Raw genomic sequence first — 24,276 nt, 5'->3', positions numbered from 1 at the left:
TGTAATAAGCCTGCGTTATTTGCGTTCAATTATTTTAATGTGTTAGGATTTTGAATTACTCGCATGCGTTAACGCTTTAATGCTGACAGCCCTAATATATATATATATATATATATATATATATATATATATTTATTTATAGGGTTAGGGTATATATATAAAAAATAAAGTCCAGGATTCCAACATCTAAAAACTGTTCATCTTTGGGCATCATTTCTATAGTAATTCACTCAATTTGACCACATCTTAAAAGATATTTAACAGGTGCTACTAGGAGAGTACAACAGAGTGAACAATAAGAGGCTGATGCTCTGCAGGCTGGAAAATAATGTGCCTTAGGACAAGTACTTCATGTTCCCTGCTTGAAAACATTGCACATTTCTACTGGTTTACCAATTCAGTCAGTATATCACACCCGTCTAGGTGAGTCTTGGAAACATGAAATGAACATTCAGATGAAATGAACGACGAGGCCTACCTGCCATTCTGTTGGTAGAATTCATCTTCAAACTCTCTGATGGTCCTCCTCAGTTTCTTCTTCTCTGCTCTGGCCTTCCATAGCTGTTCCAGGAGCTCAGGCCTGTGGGATACAAGTGGTGTTAAGTTGCTGGATTTCTATATATGGACCTATAACTCTCTTGATTCTACAGAAACAGGAAACGGTGTACTCAAAACACTCCTGAGCAGGAAACAACCTTTGAACAGCATGACAAGTGCACAGCTGAGGTCAACTCAGGTTGGTAAAAGTTAGTAACAAGGTGACATGGATCTCAGCGGCACCAAATACAGTATGCTAGACTTAGATCTGGCTGCCTGAGCAGTTGTTTTACTTCATACCAGATTACAGCATGATCCAGCTCAAGGCTTTCAGGCCACTGACTCCTGCAGATTTCCAGGCACCTGCCAAGCTCTTTTAATAGACCTCATATGACGAGAGCATGAGCCGATTGCTGCCACTACCTGATTAACTGGGGGACAGTGTGTGTACATGCGCATGCACATAAACAAGGTGTAGAAATAAAGTTCTCATTAACTCTGCCAATGTGGACTTTAAACCCGAGTCTTGCTGGGAAATTCCAGACTGAGGACAATTCAGATGAAACAGCATTTCCTTTTGACCTCTATAATGTTCAAGGAGCGTTTAGTGAGGAAGTAAAAATCAATTATGATTTTCTGGTCAACACTCACATTGAGGAGGCGTTGGAACTGGACAGACGCAGATCGAGATTGAGCTTCCCAGAGTTGAGGACGTTCTCCTGAGTGGGCTGCTGAGAGCTGGGCTGGGCTACTGGGTCCATGATGATTTCCGAGCTCTCGCTCTGCATCTCTACATTTTCCTGCTGGCCCCTGCCCTCCTCCTCCTCTTCTTCTTCGATCTCACCACAGAAGTGAGCAGTTTCGCCCTCAATAATGGGCTGTAACATTTGATTTCGGCGTTTGCTGGAAGGAGAAGCCTGTGTGAGAGAGAAGAACCTGGTTATTCTGATATCTCTGTGTCAAACACGCATGGATGTCATACAATCCGAAAACAACACTAGTTCCTGTTTCAGCACAACAAAGGAGTATCAGCTTTAATTTCACTATCCTTTCAGATTTCAGCCACTTTCAGTATAATTCATAGAATATACAAAATATATAGAAACTCCAGACTTGGTTTCAGATTGCAAACACTAATTATATATTATTTATATATAAACTCCCAAAAGGTTAATGTGGGTGTGGTGAGAAAGAGGAACTTACTATGATGGGGGTGATGCTGACACGGGTGAGCATCTGCTTGACCAGACGATATCTGTCATACAAGGGCTTTACAATCAAGCGCTCTTCTCGGGTCACCTGCAGGGAAGACTTTTGTCAGAACATTGTGTACATGAGGACAATTTTTCTGCACACGAGCGTGTGTGTGTGTGTGTGTGAGACACCTACTGGGCGCCCATGAAGTCCCTCACAGTACAAAAGGTTCTTCTGCAGTACAGTTTTCTCACTAGCAAGCTGCTCCTTGGTCATTTTCTGTGAGCAGAATTAAAGCAGAATTCTCAAATTAGACATTAAGGCTGGATAAACTACACAACTTTTAATATCTGAACAGATTTTAAAATGCTAGGCATCATACACTTTGTAAATGGTTAAAGAAAAACTGGGTATCAATACACTAAACGATTGGCACACTACCAGACTCCTCCAAACAATGTGTTCTAAAATCTACAGAAAATATCAAACATGTTTGATTTTCTCCAACTGGATGGAATCATAGTTGAAGCAGGATAGGAAATGAATGGGGGCTTGGGGTAAATAATGCCCCAAAATTCAAAATATGCAGGCAAAAAATTCCCCCTCACAATGAAACAAAATTGATTACGACGGCGGTTAAAGTGACATCTGAAAATGAATAAAAAGTGTTTATTGCGGCATTGCATTAGATCTGCCCACGTTGCACTAAAAATGTCTTTTTACGCTTCATTTTTACAGTGTTGAGCATTAAAAACAATCACAGACATCTGTTGAGTGCATGCACATCTGTTTTTTTCTTAAATTTATAATTAATTTCTGACCCTGGTCTTAAGTTAAAAAATATCTGTGCCTATCATACACTATGAAATTTTCTGTGAAATCTGTCAACTTCAGCTGCCCAAAATCTGTAGACTAGCTCTGACTCTCTGCAACTAGCATCAACTGTAAAGACCCTTTCACACTGAGTGCGATTAAACGGCGCAAATATACGATGCGACGACGCTCTTGAATAGAAGCAATAGATCCCTATGAAGCTGTTCACACCAGGCGCGATCAAAAGTTGATAACCTGGGTAAACACAGAAGACAAGTATTCTGAAGAATCTAGAGAATGTTGAGTTCTTGTTATCAGTGGTGTCTGAGAACAGTTTTATTCATATGTTCTTTATACAGTTTATTATTTCTATTATTTTTCCACTGAATTATGCGATCTGAAGAGCTTGAAACAGCGTGTTTTCTTCCGTGCATGTCTGTTATGAGTCAAAGAGCTCATTCGCTCTAGAGCTGTCAATCATATTAAGTGATCATAACTCCAGCCCTTCCGAATGACGAAGCTGTTGATTTCCTCGTTCTGAGTTCTGCATAGGTTCCCACACATAAAAAACTGAGAGAAACGTTTCTACAGATGAAAAATAAAGCCAAACAAATATGTTATGTTTGTGTTTTTCATGCGGCTCTGTTTATTTTTATAACAATAAAGAATAAGAAATGCTTACATGAGAAATGCTTAATTCACTTTATTATAAAACACTGCAAAAAATGCACATCTGCCCATTATTTAATCAAAATCCACTTTAGATCATGTAAAGTGTAGTGTAGTACCAACGTTTATCTTTCATTTACTGTTGTATGTTGTGCAGCGGATGAGGTTAAAGCCAAATGGGAATACCTACAAGATGCATACATGAGGAATTCGGTCGCATTCTCGGTCAGCGCCACCAATCGTGCAGGTGTGAATTAGCTGAAGGCAATCAACCACGTCACGCTCAGTGTGAAAGGGCCTTAAATAAGTGGTAATATTTTGTGCAAAAGTCATGTAGCGTATTCCAGCCATTAAATGTTACAATTATACCTTCTTGAGAACCTTTGATTTGACGAGTTGTAAATAAATCAAAGCTGCTAATTAAAGTTGAAGAAGCTGGAACTCACTCTGACATCCTCCGGCCAGCCGTCCTCGTCTCTTTTGGTTTGGATGCAGCGCTGAATGAGCTCCAGCGTCTCTTCTCGGGTGGGCCGGTGTTCCCGTGCCTCGCTCTCCACAGGGCCCTCGTGAGCCGACTGATCCAGTGTGGATCCAAAGCTCTTGGGCAGAGTGTTACTGCGTGGACGTGTCTGTGGAGTCAGCTCACTCTCAGCCTTGTGTTTGGCATCTGGGTCACAGAAGGAGACACAGAGAGAAAGACAGCTTTAGGAGACCAGAAGGTTTGCTGGTCGCTGCGGACATTTAGGGTGGAGTTGGCCACCCTAACTGAAAGAAAAACAAGGTCATTGATCAACCCTACTCAGCATCACCAAGATCTGAGAAAAGGTCCACTAGTAGTGCACTGACGACCTCACCAAGTACAATATCAGACGGCCATTTTTCATTTTCAGTGTACTCAAAAGGAGCAGAGGAAGCACACGGAGCTCGGTGACTGAGAACATCCTGTGAGCCCTTGAACTTCAGCACCTATCAAATGATAACCCTTCATAAACATACACTTTAGATGATTAAAGAAGCTGAGACACGTGGCTGAGAGCGTCCCGTACGGGGAATGCATCTGCGAGACCGCGGTCAGAGAGACAGTCAGAGAGAGAGGAGAGCAGAGAGTGTCAAACTCAAGTGTTGAAGTCTACTTACTGCTGCTTATATGTACTTACAGAAGTGGGGCGCCTGTCTAGAGGCATTGAGGGGGCGTGACAGTGTAAAATGGGGTGTGTTCGGGACGGAGGAAGAGGACGAGTGGCATCTGTATGACTGAAGCACGGCCTGGTGCCTCAGGGAACCTTTTGGGAAGAGGTGCTGTCGTCCTGCCGATGCGGGCCATCCGAGTTGATTTAGTTAAAGAGAAAGAGAGACTTTATACGACAGTGCACCTCTGATGGGGGGCATCAAATGGAAATGGATGATGGGAAGTGTGGGGGGCCAAACACAGTGAGCGGAGGGGTCTCTGGTAGAGTATGAGGGTGGTCCCATGAGAGAGAGCCCCAGAGCCTCTACAGACATGCAGTGCAACTCCACACTTCTCCACTCTGCCCTACAGGGGACAGGGGAGCAGGCCCGGACCAAGACTGCCCAATAACGGTATGACACTGACAATCACACACTCCACAGCCAAATCGCTCCCCTGCTCACACAGCCACACTCTTACCTTTGAGCTGCTTGCGGATTTTGGTAAGATCAGTCATCCACTTCAGCACCTTTGGATCAGCTGCCTTATCAGCGTGAGAGGGCTGCAAATGACAAACAGCATTATCAATTTAATCGATAATCGTTCTTTTGCCATTTGTGTGGTACTTGTCAGAGCAAGCATTGTGGGAGCAAGTTAAGGGCTTTGCTATATGGTCGCTAAGGTGTTATAAACAATTGTTGCTATATGGTTGCTAGGGCGTTCTGGGAGGTTATTTAGGGTGTTGCTTGTGTATGACTAGGTCTTTCTAACCTTGTAGTTTCTCTCTTTTTCGAACTGTTCCTCAAAGTGCTTAATTTTCTTCTTGAGGTTCTGGAGTTTCTTGGTGAGCTGATGGGAGACAGTGTCTCCCTTCAGACTGTCTTTGGAAGAGAGGGAGGCACGGCGAGGCCTGTGAGACATGACATAAGCATGAGTTTGATTGTCAGTGTATCTGAATATTCATAAGTGATTGTGGTTACTCTGCTCACCTCCCACAGGACAGAGTTTTGGTGGAGGAGGCGGCATCGTGGTCCTGCTGCAAGAACCGCTGACTGTGGCCAAAGTCCAGGAACCGCCGGGCCAGTAGTGGCTGAGCATCCTCTTCTAGAGGCAGGGGCATCATGCGACCCGCCAGCGGGGACAGTTGGGCCTCCCCTGACTCTGCCTCCTCTTGCCATGGCATGAACACTGGCACAGGGTCTGCCAAAGACATAAGACACATACGCTGTCATGCAACCAACATCATCACAATGTTTGTTTTTTCCATTAAATACATTTCAAAACAGACTTAGAAGTTCACAAACAGCCCTAACCTGAGGTCTAAATGGGTGAGCTGCTCTGATACATAGTGAGCGAGCAGGACAACACTGTGTTATTTGGCAGGTGACACTTCTGGGTAATAGTGCACAGTTTAATGTCATCCACTCTGGCAAACATTCACACACACACACACACACACTTTGGAGCCAAAATATTTAAAGAGCTTAATTGCGGCGACATCAGCAATGACAGCCGTCATTGTTTATCGTGCTTAATGCAAGGAAACATGCTCAGAGCAGAAGTCACATTGCCCACATTGAATGTACTCGACCTGGGCTGATCAAATTTACACTGCATAGATGTCTGACATGGTGGTTGATTAGGAGAAAGACGATGCATTTGCTGATGGCAGATGGTAAATAGTGGGAGTCAGCAGGTCCAACTGGGTGTCTGTGGTGAGCCGAATGGTTAGTCAGAGTCAGCGGGGGTGAGTGTGTGTGAGGGGAGGGGAGGGGAGGGGGGGTCAAACTCAAACTGAAGGCGTTTTCACACCACTGAACTTTTAGCGCAGACCAGAGTCTTGGTCTTTGTGAACTTGGTAGGTGTGAAAGCTAGAGTCTGTTAGAAAATAAGGATCTGGGGTACAATGAATTGAAGTTATTGGACAGTTGAGGCCTGTTCACACCAAGAACGATACCTATAAAGATAATGATAACATCCAAACCAACGAATGACAATGTTCTGTTTATTACAAGAGTTATGTCATCAGCTGATTTGAATGCTCAAGCTCTTTAAAGTAGGATAGATTCTGATTGGCTGTCAATGTTCTTATCGTTCATCAGCAGGGGGGAAAAAATGGTTGTAGTGTGGACTTCCCTATTCTCAGAATTAGAACAATTATTAAAACTCTATAGTTATCATCCTTGGTGTGAAAGGGTCTAGTCAATACGGCCTAGTTTTTCTGAAGTAAATTACTTTTGTACAATAATACAATAAAAGGTCAACATATACAATCGGGGGCCTGCTAAATGCTACTTGTCTTGAAAGAAATCGCTTTTGGAGAGCAACAACTGCATCCACAAGTGTTCTGGGTGCACACGTTTTGGTAGTTAAATTGGGAAGCCAAAAACTTTCATTTTAGCGCCTGATAGGTATTAACAGTGGAAACTCGGTGAATGATGTTGAAAGTGTACTGTGGTTTGAGGTCAAAATAATGCAGTGTGAGAAGAGAGCTGTGGGGTAAAGGGGAAGGGGTGGAGTCAAACTCTGGTTCGAAACAAGTGTGAAAGGAGTGTGACTGAGAGCAGCAGCGGGCGATGGACGAGCAGTGGAGATGCTACTTACCGCTCCCTTCTCTCTGCAGGTGCATACATGTGAAGTCAATGGGTGGGAAATTGATGGGGCATGATGCTGACCAGGCATGGGCGGAAAGAGATAGCACAGAAGAGTGCGGTGAGCTATGAGCCTCACACACAGAGACATACATACACACACACACACACACACTCACACGTAATGCTGTGAATCTATGGCTGAAATACAAATGAGTCATAACTAGCATTCATTCACTCCACATAAGCCATATTTATGACTCACGTACATCTACACATACATGAGAAAACAGAACAGTGCATGTTGGTGATTTATGAATAATAATGGTTTACATTCCCTATATATAGCTCTGTGATCTATTAAATTCTCTAAACTTTCAGAGTCAAGAGCACTGTCAACATTCAGCCACAGCATACATTCACTAGCACATCTTATCAGTCTTGTATGAGCTTAAATATGAAGTTTGTACGCCACAATTTGTAAAAATGTCAAAATAATGACTGATTTCAAACAGGTTTCCTAAACCCTCCCCATTTTCCACTGGTCGGATAAACGGATGCATACAAGCACACCATTTTCAGGATGTGTCCTGTTTATTAATTAATTAAATTTAAATAAGGACGTTTTTGCAGCATTTGTTCCCACAGGAAACATTAGCAGTTAATATACAGTGTGACTTGTAATCTTTTATAGAGACATAATAGAAAGTTACCTTCTTGTTCGCTGTCTGAGAAAACGCTTCTGGTCAAAGACTGAGGGCCGCTGACTGGCTCTGTGGATTCAGTATTAGCATTCAGGTCACAGTCGCCAGGCTCCTGTGTGTCATTGGATAGGTTTAGTTAGATGCTTCAGTCTCGCAGCGTATAAAAACAGACAGAAGCCTAATGGTATCCAAATATACTCACACAGGTGATAACATCAGCCTGGTCCATCTGCTCGTAGTCCGGGTAGTTCTCCAGTCTGTGTGAAGATGGAAACAAATGACTATGAACTCCTGAGAGAGGTGATGACCACTGTGTGATCTTTTCCCTTCATGCATGTCATTTATAGAGCTATACTATGCATTGCAAGGTCTTAAAATGTCTTGCTAGGAAAAAAAAAGAAGAAGTCATATTTAGTCGTATTAATAAGGGCGTAAAACAAGCAAACTGTGCTAGCTTAAAGTGTATCCAAACTTTACTAGTCACACCCTCACATATTATACAGGCTAATTATGCAGACTAAGGAACCTAGGACACTAGCTTATCAGATGTAAGATGTAACAGGCTTACAAAAGTTTTACAAGAACACAATTAGAAATTTACAAGCTATTTATAGCTAGACATTTCTATTATTATTTTCCATTAAAAGAACAGAACAATTTTGAATGTTTTCTTGTAAAACGTTATTCTTGGAAGCTTGCTCTAATAAAAACATTTTAGCTTGCAGAAACTTTTTTTTTTTTTTTTCTGCATGGCAGCTAAAGTCCAGAAATACACTCCACGTGAGTACACAAATGCAATGCCTGGCCAGCGCTTTCACATGTGCGGTCTCATTGTTCGTACTCAATGTACATTCTTGCGTGCCTGAGTTCAAGGAGGCAAAACGTCTGTGCCATTCAAATGCCCATGCCACTAAAAATATTATTCAGGCAGCTAGCTTTAAACATGTCAGATTGAGTAATGTGTGCTATTAAACTGTTATTTCACCATGACAGCAAATAACGTGAAAGAGAAAACTGACTACAAAAGATGAGTTCATGGTAATGCTTGCTATAACAGCCCTACAATGTATTCTTTTTGGCACATTTTTGAAGGCAACAATGCGATATTGAACATAGCTAGAGCATTTGCGTTCATGTAGCCTACTTGTAAAGTATGCTTTAGGTCTCAAGGTGTGGCAACATTAGTAAAATTGCAGCAAAATGCACATGGGGAAATCTTTTGCCCTCACGCAAAACTCCTGAATTTGCGTGAATTCCTATTCAAACGACTGGATTTTGCCCTTAAAAATTTGCTGAACAACAGTAATTGTAACCGCAACTTAGCACCTCCAATCTAACCTTTCTATGGTAAGATTCTCGGCATCTATGAGAGTCTCTGTGTCAAGGTCCATCCCAGAACTTTCTTCCGTGACAGGGCTGCTGAGCTGAGAACCTTGAGATTCCTGCGGGGAAAAGGAGGGTAATTACCACTGACTGTACCAACAAGTTTAGAAGTGAAAAAGATAATATGTCTTGGCATTATGCTGGAGATATCACACAATGCCAAATGTTCTCGAAGCCATCTGAACTCTCAATTATATCTAGGCCTTGTGCGTGTTTACTGATGATTGCATCTCAAGGTTGGCAGCTGATAAGACTGAGGAATGATGTGGCTCTCTGTGGGAGGGTGTGTTTGGGTTGACCAGGTGGCGCTGTCATTCCTCAGGGTTGGCTATTAAAAGAAGGTAACCCAGTTCATATGTTCCTAACCTGTGGCCAGGCCACAAGAACTTTAGGCACGAGTGGAGGGAAGAGAAGCCTCCCCAAGAGACTGTTAATCAGAGTCGTCAGTGAGCCAGGATCCCAGACACATTCGTCATTTTATTACACCTCTTGGTTGAGCAGCTAAAGAGTGTCAAGAGGACACAAACCTTTAGCGTCAGCTATGGTGATGCGTCTTCTGAACCATCCTCATCTTGTTACTCAATTACCTACTTGAGGAAAGGGCTTTATCTGAAATGTTTCATTCGCTCTGGCAAAGTATTAAATGGGGGAAGATTGCTTGTGCCTGCTGAGAACAGTTGATGGTCTGCTTATCTGACAGGAAGGCCCTTGTTTCTCACTCTCCTAAATAGAAGCAGCTCTGCCGTGTATTACGAACCTTGCTGATAGCAGAAAGACTAATCATATTCAAGGCCAGATGTAGACTAAAGAAATGGTCTAAGACAGTGGTTCTCAACCTTTTTAAATCCAAGGACCCCATTAACAACAACAATATTCAAAGACCCCCAAACCCCAGTTTTGTTTTGAAAACCAATTTTAATCTACGAGCTTAGCTTCTGTACATTAAAAAAATAAGTGAAATATATATAAAATTAAAATACAATTTAAATAATTAATCACAGAAGGGTTTTAGAGCTGCATGTTCTGTAGGGCAGCGGTTCTCAAAGTGGGGTTCGTGTACAATTGCCAGGGGGTCCGTGAAATAATCTGCCATAGGCTACCGTGTTTTCCGGACTATAAATCACATTGTTTTATAATCTAAAACGTGCTGTGACTTATATTCCAAAGTGACTTATATAATGGATTTCAATTTTATCACATGCTCCAGAAAGACGTTCACGGAGATCGACACTGCAGAAAGCGCATCCTGTTTGTTTTCATTATTTATTGAATTTGCATGACTTCTCCAGTCGTTTGTAATTTAATAATAAGGACAAGGACTAAGCATAATGATTGGTAAAAAAAATAAAATCTAACAATTTTTATCCAATAATATATTTCAGTGTAAAAAAATGACTGAAAAAATGTCTATTAGTTATAAGAATGCCCATGGCTTATTAAGATTTTATTACCTAACCTAAAATAGGGCTATCTCATATATTCATGTTTTCCAAAACTGTGTGAATTCTGATTTTTCAAAACAAACAATTTTTTTTTTTTTTTTTTGATTTTCTGTTGTTTTAGCTTATTTCAATGCTTGTTTTGTCTTATTTTAAGACATTTTAAGCCATCTAAAGCTCCCTTTTGTAAGTTTGCCAAGACCCCCTGGTTGAGAACTCCTGGTTGTTTCTCTGGCTTTCTTAGTTATGTTGTATAAAATAAATAAAAATCAAATAAAAATCAAAGTTTAACCCTCTAATTGCTTACCTCACTATTCTCTGATGGCAGGCTCTCCTCTGTAACCTCTGGGAGAGTCTCAGTCTCTGCCTCAGATTCAGATGGCACATCTTCATGGTTCTCAGGCCCTGGTGTCTTCTGAGTAGGGCTGTTTCTGTGGAGGAAAAATATACATTTCGCATCAACACATCAAAAAAACTTTCAAACCAAACATCCAACATATTCAAACTTCTCTCCAAATACCTGCTAAGTTCAGCTACAAACAAATAAATGCCAGGGTCAGTGTCCGTATGTACTGCGTTTATTGTCAAACTCACCCTTGAATGGGTTGGGAGTCCAACACCTGACTCTCATAGCTGCCGAGCTCCTTGTCAATAGAAGTCTGTAGGTCCAACAAGTGCTGTTCCACTGCAGCACGGATGGTCCTCTGGATTATACTGCAAATAAACACATTCAAGGCGTCTGACACAAATATTCAAAATGGCTTCCCATTAAGGCCGAAACACGCAGTACCCCTATTAATCATTGTTTGACCTATTATAGAAGGTCATCCAAGAAGTTTTCGCTGCAAGCTCATCTTTCTAACAAATAGCCCTCTATCCTGAGCACCACAGATTCTTGTGTCTGAAAATAGACATGTTTTGAGCTTACTAAGACTTTCAGTATTATAACAGCCAAGTCTCTAATGTCGACACAGCTCCCGTGTCCTGTACTGGGAAACTGGCTATGTTGAATTCACATGTTTTGTGTGGAACGATAGACCCCCAAGCATGCCTTCCTAACTAACCTCCACGAGCCCATCTGGGCCAAAAGGCACGTTGGGTCACGCCGCCTCTGCATGCTCCATGTTTCCAACAGCAAATCATTAGAAGATGGTGTTGTTGAAGTGATGTGGAGGTCTCTGTTTAGCTAATGCTGCAGAATTTCAGGACCAGATACACTAGCTTTGCCTGAAGCTGTTCAGTTATAGATACTTTAATGCATTTTCTGCTCCGAGAGCATTTAGAAATGGGATAATATTCTTCCTGTTGCCACAATTTGCTGCTAGTAGTCAAGGCTTCAGTTGAAAAGCCATTCACCAGTAGGAAACTAGAAGCAATTGAATGCAATTTATTAATTGTTCTTAACGTGATTGTGGGTTTCATTTCATTATGAATACAATTAGTGGAATCTCAGCAATGGAGAGCAAATTGGAGAAGTATAATTGCAGAATTCTACTTTCAATTCTATTTTTCTGAATTGCAAAGTCGCAAAGCAAATCGGTCTCTTTGTTGGCAAGACAGCATCCCTTAGTTATCTGCTTTTAAGAACATAATCACATTCGTTCAGCTTTATTTTGCCTTTTGTCCATCTAAAAGGTCTGTTTAGTGCATACTGTGGCCCTTTGAATGAACAAATCTGATTTAGACCAGAGGATAATTGCATACAGACCTAATTTATGTCAGCTAAATTAACTTCAAATAGACAATGAAAATGGACGTATTGGTCAAAGAAAGGCTTTGTGTGCTGTTTATGTCAAGGTTTCATAATAGCAAACCAACAAGACTCAAAGAAAATCATCTGATTCAAGATAATAATAAGAATTATATATATATATATATAGTTGCCATGGTGAATGCTTAAAAAAAGTAGTAGACACTTACTCGGCAGATCCTGGAAGAATGCTGATGGAAGAGATGTGTGAACTGGAAAGAGAAGAAAAGGAAGCAAACATTAGGAGGATATTAACTGTATGATCTTACCTACTCAGCCTGTGTGTGCCATCAGGGAAAAGAAGCATAATTTAGCATACATTTCCTAAGTCACGTACAGACTTAGGCATCTGAGAGAAATTGAGGGCAGGGTGACTTGCAGACCCATAAACAAACTCAGACATGTTAGGAACGCTTGCTTACATAACACTAGTTGACCACTGCTTGTTAACACCCGTGTCTGGTTCTGAGGTAGGAACAAATAGGGCTCTGAAGGATACAACAGGTGCTCCGCCGTAAGTTCTCACAGGCCAGGCCACATCAGCACACAAACAGAAACAGGACAAGCGTGAAGTTCAAGATCAGCTTTTGAAGTCCTCCGTGTCATTTGGCGACAGCTGTGCGATCTATGGTGCAATGTCTTGACCCCTTAAGCTCTTTAGGCTGCTAGGAAGGCTTGTGTTCAACCAGTCATCCCATGGAAAAGGAAAAGCACCTTTTTCTAGAAACTACTGTCTATGTAACCCATGTTTCCTCCAAAAACATAATAAAAGTTTAGACAAACATGTTTAAATAGTGATCACTCACAAGAAATTATATATATATATATATATATATACAGTCTTAACACATTCACAGTCTTAACATAATGGCTAAGTTTATGTAACTGGCCACTGGTTTGAAAAATCGGTGCTCAATTAACCTTTTATGAGTCTTTGTACAACTGTATAAGGCCACATATCCACAGCAGAAACAACAAAATAAATAAATAAATAAATAAATAAATAAATTATATGGCAACACAGCAACAAAACTATTAGGCTAAAAGAATTCATCTCAGATATCTTAATCTAGATACATGAAAATGACTTTGCCTATTTAAAAATAGTATGGCCACTGAAAGATGAATTGTCACAGAGGAAGGAAACTGCTGCTGGGGCAACTAGACTAAAGGAAGCACTTTTTGACAAATGTCCTTGTTTTTTTTCTTAGTCAGCACTGAAAAGTGCATTGCTCGATATTGCAAGGGAGAACAAAACGAGCCTTGTTTAAGAGAGATTCGGTATCTTGCCCACACAAAGCTCTAGAAGCAGTAAATGAGATCAGTTACAGTAATGCGTCCACACTGTACATTACTCAGCATGAAGCACTCTAATAAAGAACCTTCTGTAACATTTTTCCATTCATTTCCTCTGCTGCAACACCTCACCTGAACCTAATGTCGATGATTTAGCCTGAGAAACAAATCAAAACTATAGATTGATGATGTCGACCGTCTGGCTGATACTGAGAGTCTGTATTTTAAGGAAGAACATTTATTTATTTACGATACATTATTCATTCACAAAGAAAATTGGTGTCCTTAAAGGTTGGATTTTTCCTAATTTTTTTAATTAAGGCATTAAGTTCAATTTCCAAAAGATGATTTTTTATTCCTCTTTTTAGTCAACTTTAGCATGGGTGTCTAAACTTATGCATAGCACTGTACATGCATTTCATTTCCGGAGAGTATCTGGATTTTTCAATGGGTTTCCAGTGTGAATGGACAGAGATCCTATTGCACTTAGTCACACAAAAAGGAACTCGACAAATTTCATGTTGTCTTAAAAAAAATAAAAAATAAAAATAATTCACCAGGGCTGAAGTGTGAATAATAAAAGAGCCAACAATAAAGCATGGTGGACAGAGCTAAACAAATATGCTGTGTCACTATGAGATCAGCTGAGGCTTTAAGAGGATTACATACAGACGGCTTCCTCTGACTCGGCACTTTATCTTATCAGCAGCGGCAAACACACACACACACACACAGCAGTCTTTCCCTCCAGCACACACACACACACACACACACGGCAGTCTTTCCCTCCCACACACACTTGAATGGAATTGTGTGTGAATTAAATGCTGCATCATGCAGTGATTCATCATGTTAAAATTCTGCCCGAGTACATCTCTCGTTTTCACCATATAATCATTTGAACTCATCAGCAGTGTTACACAAGTTATTAGTGCTTTCCATCATGCGATCTGAGAGGCAGTGAGCAGTCTTATCTGACTGTCACACGCAGCCTTGGTCGAAAACCAATAAACAACACTCCATTGGGAACAAATCAATCCACTTCAAGAGTTTCACCCTGAATGACAGCTTTTTCTACCACATTCACAGCTCTTTTTCCACTGAATCGCTAGATTCATTACCTGTGGAGAAGGACTTGACAAGCCATGTTCTTCAGTTTGGTTCTCGTTGATGAGCCGTTTTTGGTTGTTAACGTTGGGCGTATGGTTATCCTGATTGGGCACTTTGTAGTGCTAAAGTCTGGATGAGCAGGTCAAAGAGCAAACACAGGCTGCCGGAGCTCATTCTGCGGAGTCCTGTATGCGCTGTCTGCCTCTGTGTAGGATTCGGCACTCTGTTAAAAAAGTGCTGCAGTGGAAGAGCTGGACCCTCGCTTAAATACACGGCCGTCTGACGCAGTCTTGTCGCTAGTGCTCTGAGCCAATCGCCTCTCCATACACACACACACACACACACACACACACACACAAACACACACACACAGACAGAGCACTCCTCCCCCCCCCAACCCAAAGTCAAGCCTGCACACTCAAACACCTGTTAGTCTTTTATATAACCCTGTCACAGTCCAAACATCAGACCGTCTTCAACCCTTACTGCACTGCCGTTTACAGTAAGGGGACTCATTGTCGGACAAAAATACACGTAAACACATGAATACAGACATGGATGCCATCCTAAATAGATAGTTCAGCCAAAAAATTGTATTCTGTTATCATCATGTCATTCAAAACCTATTGATTCTTCTGTGCTGTTCACTATCAACTTATGTTTTAGTCTGTTTGTCACACAAAACCATCATATGGCATGAAAGTAATTTAGAACACTTTTTATGATACTTTTGGGAATTGAAATCTTTGGTTATGGCATGGAGAAAAGCATGAAACAGTGTCCCACTGAATAATGATGCACTGAAATTTCGTCATCTGAAAATATTTGGCAGAAAAATAATTTTCAGTTTTAGTCGAAACTATAATCATTTACCTTAATGGTGACATAACGGTTCTCCGATGGCACGTTTTAGCGGTCACCATCTATTTTGAGCACACGACATAGATAAGCTGCAACAAGTAAACATGTCAACTGTCGATCTTCATTTTGATTATCTGAGATCTTTTAGTCTACGCTGTATTAAGTTGATGCGTGAACAAAACTTCACTAAACATTATTAGTAGCACGCCTTCAATAATCGCAATAAGCTTTGTTTATTTTTATATGAGAATAAAGTTAGCAAATTCTGTCAATTTTATAACAAAATTCAAACAATAAATGTTTTGACATTCTTTAATGTGGTGTGACAGATCTCTGTAACCATATCTATGGCTGTGGCCTTAATCATATCAATAAAAAGTTGATACAAAAACGTCCCTATGTACAACTTATCCTCATCACTACCACCAAGGAGTGAATGACAGAATTGTAATTTTTGGGTGAGCTATCCTTTTAACTACCAATCCCAGACCGGTCAGAGGCTGGTCTCTGCCAGTTGGAGTACATATCACATTTCCTGGAGTTTTAAGGATGAGCAAGTGTATCAATTAGCAGGAAACAAAATAAGAAGCAACTTCAAGAACCAATGCACTGACTCAATGTAATTTTGATGAGATGAGAATGAGAAATCCCTTTAAACACGAGAGACACAGAGAATGGCAGAGTAATACAGACGTCCTCATGGCAAGTACTTTAATAGATTGGTCACAGGGAGTATCAAATGTCCCAGCGTGTTATGGGTGCTGCTTGACATACCCAGGTGGTAGGATGTCAAAAGAAGGGTGAAACCCAATAAATGCAGCTGGATGCCTGGGTAACGCTTAAAAAGAGGAGTGGAAATGAGTTATTGCACTTTCCATGTATTGGCTGTCCATGCAGCCCAGGAGTTCACGTTGAGTCAACACTGCACTTGTTTTGATGGTTCAGTATAAGAGTGCATGGGAAAATGAGGAGACTTGATACAGAGGGGAGACTCTTAAATGCATAGATACAGATCGGACCAGGAGGTCCTAGCGTCTCCAAAGCCAGAATATACCACAGCCTTGTGTGGCAGAGTGCCATAGAAAGATATTTTTTGGGCGTTTTTTTATTATGATAAGAGAGTAAGCAGACAGGAAGCGAAGTGAAAGAGAGAGAGAGAGAGGAGGGGCCGGGATTGGGAAAGGTCCTTGAGTAGGGACTTGAACTCGGGTTGCCCGAAGCGCAACGGCGCTATATGTCGGCGCACTACCCACGAGGCTATCACCGCCGACTAAAGATCTAATGCTGGGTACACACCAAAAGATTTTTTACATCTTATAAGATTTTCAAAATGTGATAGACCACACACATGAGGACAAAAAAATCCTATATTTAACCGTTTTGCTCCTATAGTGTGTGGTGTGCCATGATGTGACAAAGACAGCACACCACACTCGAAAAATCTCGCAAGACTTCAGAATAAGCGATATGCAGGAAGAAATTGCGATGACAGTGTTTGGAATGACTTTGTTGTTGGAATAACCATACTTGTTGGAATGATCAACAAGCTGATCATCCATTTCTGCTGTCCAGATCAATTTCACTTTGTGCTGCGCCATGACCGCGTTTGTTATGCTTCCGTCTTCCATCATTTCGCTTTCTGATTGGATATTGTTTCGTTTCACGTGATAATCTCCAGAGCGTGCGCGCGTTTGTCCTCGGTGTTCCCCCCACACATCAGGATTTCTGATCGTAAATATTCAACATTTTGAATATTTAAGATTCGCGATCGGGGCGGCTCCGGCCACTGACTTTTTAAACCATAGGCAAAAGTTCCTTGTATAAGTGTTCTTTACTCTGTTAATTTTTATTCAAGGTATTCAGCCACAATGAGATGTTTTGCAATAAGACTTAGAATAAATGTGAATGATATCCAAGTGTTTTTTTTTTTTTACCTTATTGGAATGTAAATAAGGAAACGATAAGAATCAGTATCATTAAAACTCAAACTATACCCAACCCTACAGATGGGTAAGTCGCTATAAACTGTGGGGTTACGAGTTAGTTTTAAGCACTTAATATAAAGCATGTCTCATGTTTAGGACATCATGGATCACACACTTTTCCTGCAGCAGCCTACTCTGTGTCCTTCATAATTTTGCATTCGCAACATGAAAGTATATCGATATAAAGGTATCATCACGTGCAGCTCTTTATTAATTGGGTACATGTGTGCCGAACACGTAGGACCCATATCCTACAATTTCGGTATGAATACATTTACAATTAGGCCTACACCCCTAGTGTTCCAGCCTTAGTAAACATAATTCTAAAATCTACAAAACTCAATTTTCACCTAAAATTGCCAACTCTGTTCAAAAATGTTGTTGCTGTAAATCAATATCAGAGTGAGCATCCCTTATTTCAAACTACAGACAAAGTAGAGTCATCTGTAAAGTATCTATGAAGGCCTCTCTTGATCTATAATATAAAGCTGTGTAAGCACTGTAACTGCAGTCATTAGGAAGTGCACTCATAAGGGGCCTGAAATTAGTCACTGACACTTCCACACCTACAGCAGACCAACGTTGTCAAAAACCATTTCACACATTCCAAAGCTTGAACAACATGTCTCAAGAACACCAATCTACTGCCGCTTATTTTAGAGCTGTGTTAAAAGTATTTTCCATTGCTGGTGAAGGATACATTGCAGCGCTTATATTTAGCTGAATGTGCGACACCCTTTCAGATTCCACTGGGGCACAATGGGGGCAAGTATAATCACGGCAGGACCCCAACGAAAACAAGTCCTGCAGCTCTTTCTCAAGAAACCACCAAATACAGACGCTTTGACCGGTTTCGTCATTTTATCATCTTTAAACACACATGACTGCTGGTTAACCTGTTCTGACTCAAAGTATATGAGACCATATCTCCACTGGTGATTTGATAAACATGATAAACAGCAATAAAGCAATTTTACAAAACATGATAACTAGATAATTGGAAATTCCAACATACAGCTTGGAAAGTATTTATAGCATAGTTCAAAGTAAATTGCATTCTCTGAAGTTAATCATTGATTATTTGCTATCCTGACACAGCAAAAATGCCATTTGAGTTCCTTATAACATATCATAAAAGCCATAAAATGTTATTTGCAACTGTTGTGAATGACAGGCCATTAGAGATAGCATCACGGCATCAAAAAATAACAATGCTCCTGTATGCCTTTATGCATGGTGAATTGGAAGGAAAATCGATGTGCAAATGGTTTCATAATCATAATATACTTATATACATAAGAAATGCTGGTAAAAACATCCAAAATAGAAAAGGTTTTTTTTTTTTTTTTTGCTGAAAAGAGCTGTGGACGAATCTCTTAAAGTGACACTGATGAACAGCTTGTTATATCCAGAGCGTTTGGATGTGCTCATATTAATTAGCAGCTCTGCTCTGCCCATTTCCCTGCTGATCATAGTGTTTGCTTGCATCTGACTTGAAATTATTGCAGCAGCTGCCATCCAAAGCTGCTCATGCAGAGACTAAACACTTCAAAGTGGGTAGGATTAGCAAAGTTTACCCAAGATATTATTGTAGTAGACAGACAGGACGTCTGGAGCTTTGCCTCACACAGAAGATGGTCTGAACTTGTTGTGGTGGGGTTCTTGTTTTATGCAACATAAATGCACACGACAGCTCTGTTTCATAACCTAGTGAGATACCCATCAAGACGTTATTTTAAGGCATCACATCTGCAATCCTGACACGAAGGTTGTTTGAATAGTCAGTAAATTATGCTGCTTTATAAGACCTCGTCTTGGTCAAATTGTAAGCAAAGCAGGGCATGCATCCTTCATACAAAAGTTAATACCAGAATGCATTGCAACAAGTGAAATAAAAAGAAAGCAGACTAAAAATATACACTACTTTTCAAAAGTTTGGGGTCACTAAGACTTTACATTTCTTTAAAAAAAAAACCTAATTCAGTCAGCAAGGATGCATTAAATAGACAGTAAAATCTTTTACATTACAATTTTTTTATTTTTTTATTAATTAATTCATTATAAATTATGTTCTTTTGAACTTTCTATTAAAGAATTCAAAAAATAACTGATTCCACAAAAATAAGCATTACAATTGTTTTCAGCATTGAAAATAAGAAAAGTTTCTTGAGCACCAAATCAACATATTATTAGGGTTTTTCTTGGCTCAAAATAAGGGTGGAGGTAGTAAAATCCTGATCATGAGCATACATTCAACTGGCTGAAGAATTATCATGTTTAGGTATTTTAATTATAAGGTAATTTGATTTTTATTTTGGTAACACGATCATACACAGTGTTTCCCACATGGTTTTGTGAGACTGTGGTGGGTGGACCTTGCGAGGTATGGGGGCAACATGTCAAAATCATAAATCAATTATGAGTAAAGGTTCTTGTGTGCTAAGTTGATGCCTATGAGCATTTCACATCATTCACTTCTAAAGACCCTTAGAAGGGAGCAGTCGAAAAAACAAAACCAACGACAGCGGCTGAGCCAAAACGAATCAAACATTTTCTTGCATTCTTTCCAAAAACATACAAATCTTTGTCTCGCGTCAGCAATGTCAAGGATTTCTAAACTGTGCATGTTGTTTTGACACATGCCAACTCTCATGTCCGTCTGTTTATTAGGATTAAAGGTTAAAGCATTCAATCACCTTAAACAAGGAGCGACTGGGCCAAACACTGTTACCTTATTGTCATTGTCAATGATTTGAGTTACGAATGTTTCACATTCTCTCCATTTAGTCTTAATCCAACACATCAGTCCAATTTAGCTTGTGTAAGACAAAAACAAGCTACCAATCCATTTTATGTTACCTAACCAGACACCTCTCAGCATCCAACGTCTCGTGGGAAGAGCTACAGGTTTAATGACGGCCATTAATTATACCCTCCACACCCATACATACCATGTTTAAAATCTAGAGCATGTCTATAAAAAGAGCTACACATAAAAAAAGAGCATTGACTTTATATTAGGGATGGGCATTTCAAGCAAAAACAATATTCGAAGATCACTGGGTATTATTCGATTATTATTCGAAAATAGCACCCCTCCCCCACATGCACACACACATGCATGTATAGGCTACACACCAGAGCATGTGAGCGAAGCGGTGTGATGCTTAAATATAACTTAAACATAAGTTTTATATTTAATAGTATAATGTTTTTTTTTCTTTTTTTTTTTCTATGTTGATTATATGAAAAGGGAACCACATGAGATGAGGAAGATAAGATCATAGCCCAGTATATCGGGAGACATTTGGAGTGGGTCAGACATAATTTTGACCACTTAATTAAGTTTTGTTTTGTATAAATTGTATCTTAATTTTAATCAATGTTTCATCACCCAATTGCCTGGATTTAATAAATAAGAAGCAAATGTAGCAGACAATATAATCAGGACACTGAGGCGCCGGCGCGGTCACTTGCATTGCTCGTGAACTGGAGCTCTTCTCATAAATGAACCGAAACTCAGCGTAAAGGCTACTTGCCTCACAGACCTGAGAAATATATCTATAGAAAGCTTGAAATGTCTACTTTTAAACAAAACAATTCAAAACGAAAAGAAACGGGCTACTCAATGTTTATTTAGGCTAATTCGTATGAAGTGTGCATTTCTCTCTAAAGGCGCGTTCACTACTGCGAAGATGGCGAGTCAGCATCGTCAACTTTATCTTTGCAGCCGACACTGACACAGAAAACACTAGTTAATTAATAAACAATTAAAATGTCTCATGCATAATCATTACTTTTGCTGGTTCTTTGTGGCAAGCTTTATGCATGTGCTTGAGATGCGGAATAGGCAATATATTACGAAAACGCTCATTATGGTTTATTCTCTCCCATATATATTTAAGTAATTACATTAATATAAATATGCGATTAGAGTAATGGCTTAAATGAACAACTACTAGTTGACTAGAAAAAAAACTTTAGTCGAGCACGGGCAGCCCTACTTATTTTTACATATTTCGAACCAGCACGTCACAAAGGGCATTATTCTGGGTTGAGCGAGCGGAGCGGGATCTTCAGAAAGGCGCTCTCCGCTCTGGAGGAAATATTACCACCCCACTCACATGCTCTGGTGTGAGACAATGTTTCTTCTTCTTTTGTCTAAGAGTTGATTGACAGCTTTTAGATGCATTGTTGGCATCACCACCCTCTGGTTACATGAACATGTCACCACCGCATCAGAATGGAAAACATGGGGATTTTTTTAAAGACAACAATGGCACAACCTAACTAATCGGATATTCGAAAATCGTGACTCATCCCTACTTGATATGGCTCTGAATACTACCTTTATAACCTGACATCAAGGTAAGGCCATCTGACAATTAGGACACTGGAATTTGAGTTTGCCCTCTGAAAGTGTGTCCCGATCGAGGTGCAGAGGGACAAAGGCCAAGAGAGATCACGGCTCAGACGGTGGATAGGTCAGTTATGGGTCTCAACACAGCAGACTGATGGAGATCACAGAAGCTTTGACACAGAGACGACAACAGACCAGCGATGCCATGAGCTCCTCGCACATAGATAAAGTGTTGAGGAAGCTACAAGCTTTTGATAATTTAAAGCAGTTAAGCTACAGTCAATCTACTCTTTAGGGAAAGTAATTAACTGATCTACAACCTACAAAAAGTAGCTAAATACATTGAAGCTACTTAAGTGGAAAATATCTATTTAAATATAACCATTAACTATACATGCTCATATTAAATATCACAGGGAGATGCCTGAGAGGGACCACAGCACAGACTAGACAGATCCCAGATGAAGACATTTCTAAAACTGGGGTTGCTTGTACCTGGAGGAGGGGGCGACGGGGTCATGTTTAGGGGACAGGGAGGAGGGACCATCATCTCCGTCTCGCGGGAGCTCCTCGCAAGCTTCCAACTTCTCTTCTTCCAGGAGCTCAGTGATCTGTGGGGGTGAGCAAAGGGGACATTTAAATACCATATCCCTGTTAACACTACTTCAGCAGTATTTATTTCTAATTCATCATGTTATATTACATGTCAACATCTAACACACCTGCGAGATTAAGGCATTAAGTAATGCCCCGCACCTATGCTGATTATCTGCAGGGAGCCAAATTTACACGCAGATCACACACATGCTGTGGGTGCAACTGGTGACATCACACATTCATAGGCGATAATTACAGGATGTTATGTAATGCTGCCATGTAACTAATGTTATGAAGTAGCTACAATCTTTATAGTTATTTTATCAATTTAAAACTTTATTTCATTTTATTAGTTTACTTAATAAACGTAACAAGTTGAATCCAATATGAGACGATTAACTAATCCGGTGCATTACAGCACCTGACTTTCACTGAAGTCACATCCCCTTACCGTTACGTATCTAAGTGCTTTTTTGTATTACTAGTGTGGTTTTCCTGGGGACATGAGAGAGTTAGATAACGCAAGAGTCTACAGTACGTATGAAAAATGTGAAAAACAGTCAGCTAGAGGAAATCAAACCACTGCACATGTTGTTCAGGGCTACACATCCATGTCCATGTGTAAATCTACCGAACAGTATTTAATATCAGACAAACTTTGGCATTAGCACATGATCAAATGCACACCGCATCTGCTGCAGTATCGGTGCCATGTTGCCATAGCAACCATTTCCCTCTACATCTGATTGGCCGAGCGGGGCTGCTGTTCAGTGGCCATGCAGATATGAGTCACATGCAGTGTGCAGAATGGCTGCCGAAAACGGCTCTGAGGATGACTGTATTTTCACATCTCACATCTCTATATGCCTACAGCCACTGTTCCCTCTCGATTGTCTTTTGGACAAGCTCCAGACTTTGCAATTTTATGCAATTTTAAGCCTGTCACACTATATTTGTGTCTTATACTGTATATCTTAGAGGTGTGGATCTTTAGGGACCACACATTTGATTTGATCTGCTTTCAAATCTGATAGCAGATCACTCAAAATTGTAATGCAGACACATGCATTTTCTGAGAAGCTGCTTTGAAACGATACGTATTGTGAAAAGCGCTTTACAAATAAATGTCAATTCAATTGAATTGAGGAAATGACAATGCAAAAAAAAAAAAAACAACAAAAAACATTAATAATGGTAATTGAGGTGTTATAATAAAATCAGCAATGCAAAACTTGACAGATGAAAAGGACTCCTGTGTTGTTTACATCAGTCTTGCGGTGGAAAGAGCAGGTAACATTGAGTGACTCAAACGGTCCCTGCTGAACACTGTCTTCAATAGCGTTTTATGCTGTCAAAAAACAACCATGTAGTCTTAAGTATGGATGCTGAAGCCAGGGCGGGGGAAATATCCTCACGGGTTCATCCATGATGTTTTAATACCTCCAAGAAGCTGAAGCATGCAGAAACTCAGCCTTTGTTTGGCCTCAGAGGCCTTATTAATGCGTGGTCTATAAATTATACAACATCTGCATACAAAAAAAACAACAGCAGAGAGCTGACTGAGACTCTAATTAAAGACGCTCTTTATTAATTAGTAAAAAAAGCTGTCAAGCGCACGCCAACCAAACAGGAAAAACAACCCACACGAATGGAGAAAACATCTAACAGCCTCAGAGGATGAGAAAAACAGGCTCGGCAACTGGGTGGATGAGTGTGGAAAGATGACCTGCTTTATTTTTGTGTCGGTCCACAACAGGTCAGAACACTTCTGGGCAGTAACAGGAATTTGAAGAACAAAAGGGCAGTCACCAGAGTTTGA

General features: G+C 40.4%; 1 protein-coding gene across 4 annotated transcripts in view; it reads right to left on the bottom strand.

Moving 5' to 3' along the window:
- Window positions 1-24,276, bottom strand: part of fam13b (family with sequence similarity 13 member B) — a 40,282-nt gene that overhangs the window by 4,408 nt on the left and 11,598 nt on the right. The window contains exons 7-23 of one of the 4 annotated variants that reach the window (XM_084430922.1): window positions 22,356-22,471; window positions 12,419-12,460; window positions 11,093-11,212; window positions 10,806-10,929; window positions 9,015-9,118; window positions 7,879-7,933; window positions 7,686-7,788; window positions 6,986-7,051; window positions 5,371-5,581; window positions 5,153-5,291; window positions 4,862-4,943; window positions 4,371-4,520; window positions 3,660-3,880; window positions 1,927-2,010; window positions 1,741-1,836; window positions 1,189-1,454; window positions 479-580 (exon numbers count right to left, since the gene is read on the bottom strand). In XM_084430922.1, the coding sequence (XP_084287048.1) occupies window positions 479-580; window positions 1,189-1,454; window positions 1,741-1,836; window positions 1,927-2,010; window positions 3,660-3,880; window positions 4,371-4,520; window positions 4,862-4,943; window positions 5,153-5,291; window positions 5,371-5,581; window positions 6,986-7,051; window positions 7,686-7,788; window positions 7,879-7,933; window positions 9,015-9,118; window positions 10,806-10,929; window positions 11,093-11,212; window positions 12,419-12,460; window positions 22,356-22,471 (2,081 nt within the window). The remainder of the gene's footprint in view (window positions 1-478; window positions 581-1,188; window positions 1,455-1,740; window positions 1,837-1,926; window positions 2,011-3,659; window positions 3,881-4,370; window positions 4,521-4,861; window positions 4,944-5,152; window positions 5,292-5,370; window positions 5,582-6,985; window positions 7,052-7,685; window positions 7,789-7,878; window positions 7,934-9,014; window positions 9,119-10,805; window positions 10,930-11,092; window positions 11,213-12,418; window positions 12,461-22,355; window positions 22,472-24,276) is intronic. The other 3 variants (XM_084430924.1, XM_084430923.1, XM_084430925.1) reach the window with 3 other exon arrangements.

This window comes from Rutilus rutilus (genome assembly GCF_951802725.1).
Source record: "Rutilus rutilus genome assembly, chromosome: 14".
In the NCBI taxonomy this organism is placed as follows: domain Eukaryota; kingdom Metazoa; phylum Chordata; class Actinopteri; order Cypriniformes; family Leuciscidae; genus Rutilus; species Rutilus rutilus.
This window is presented reverse-complemented; position numbering and strand designations above follow the sequence as displayed.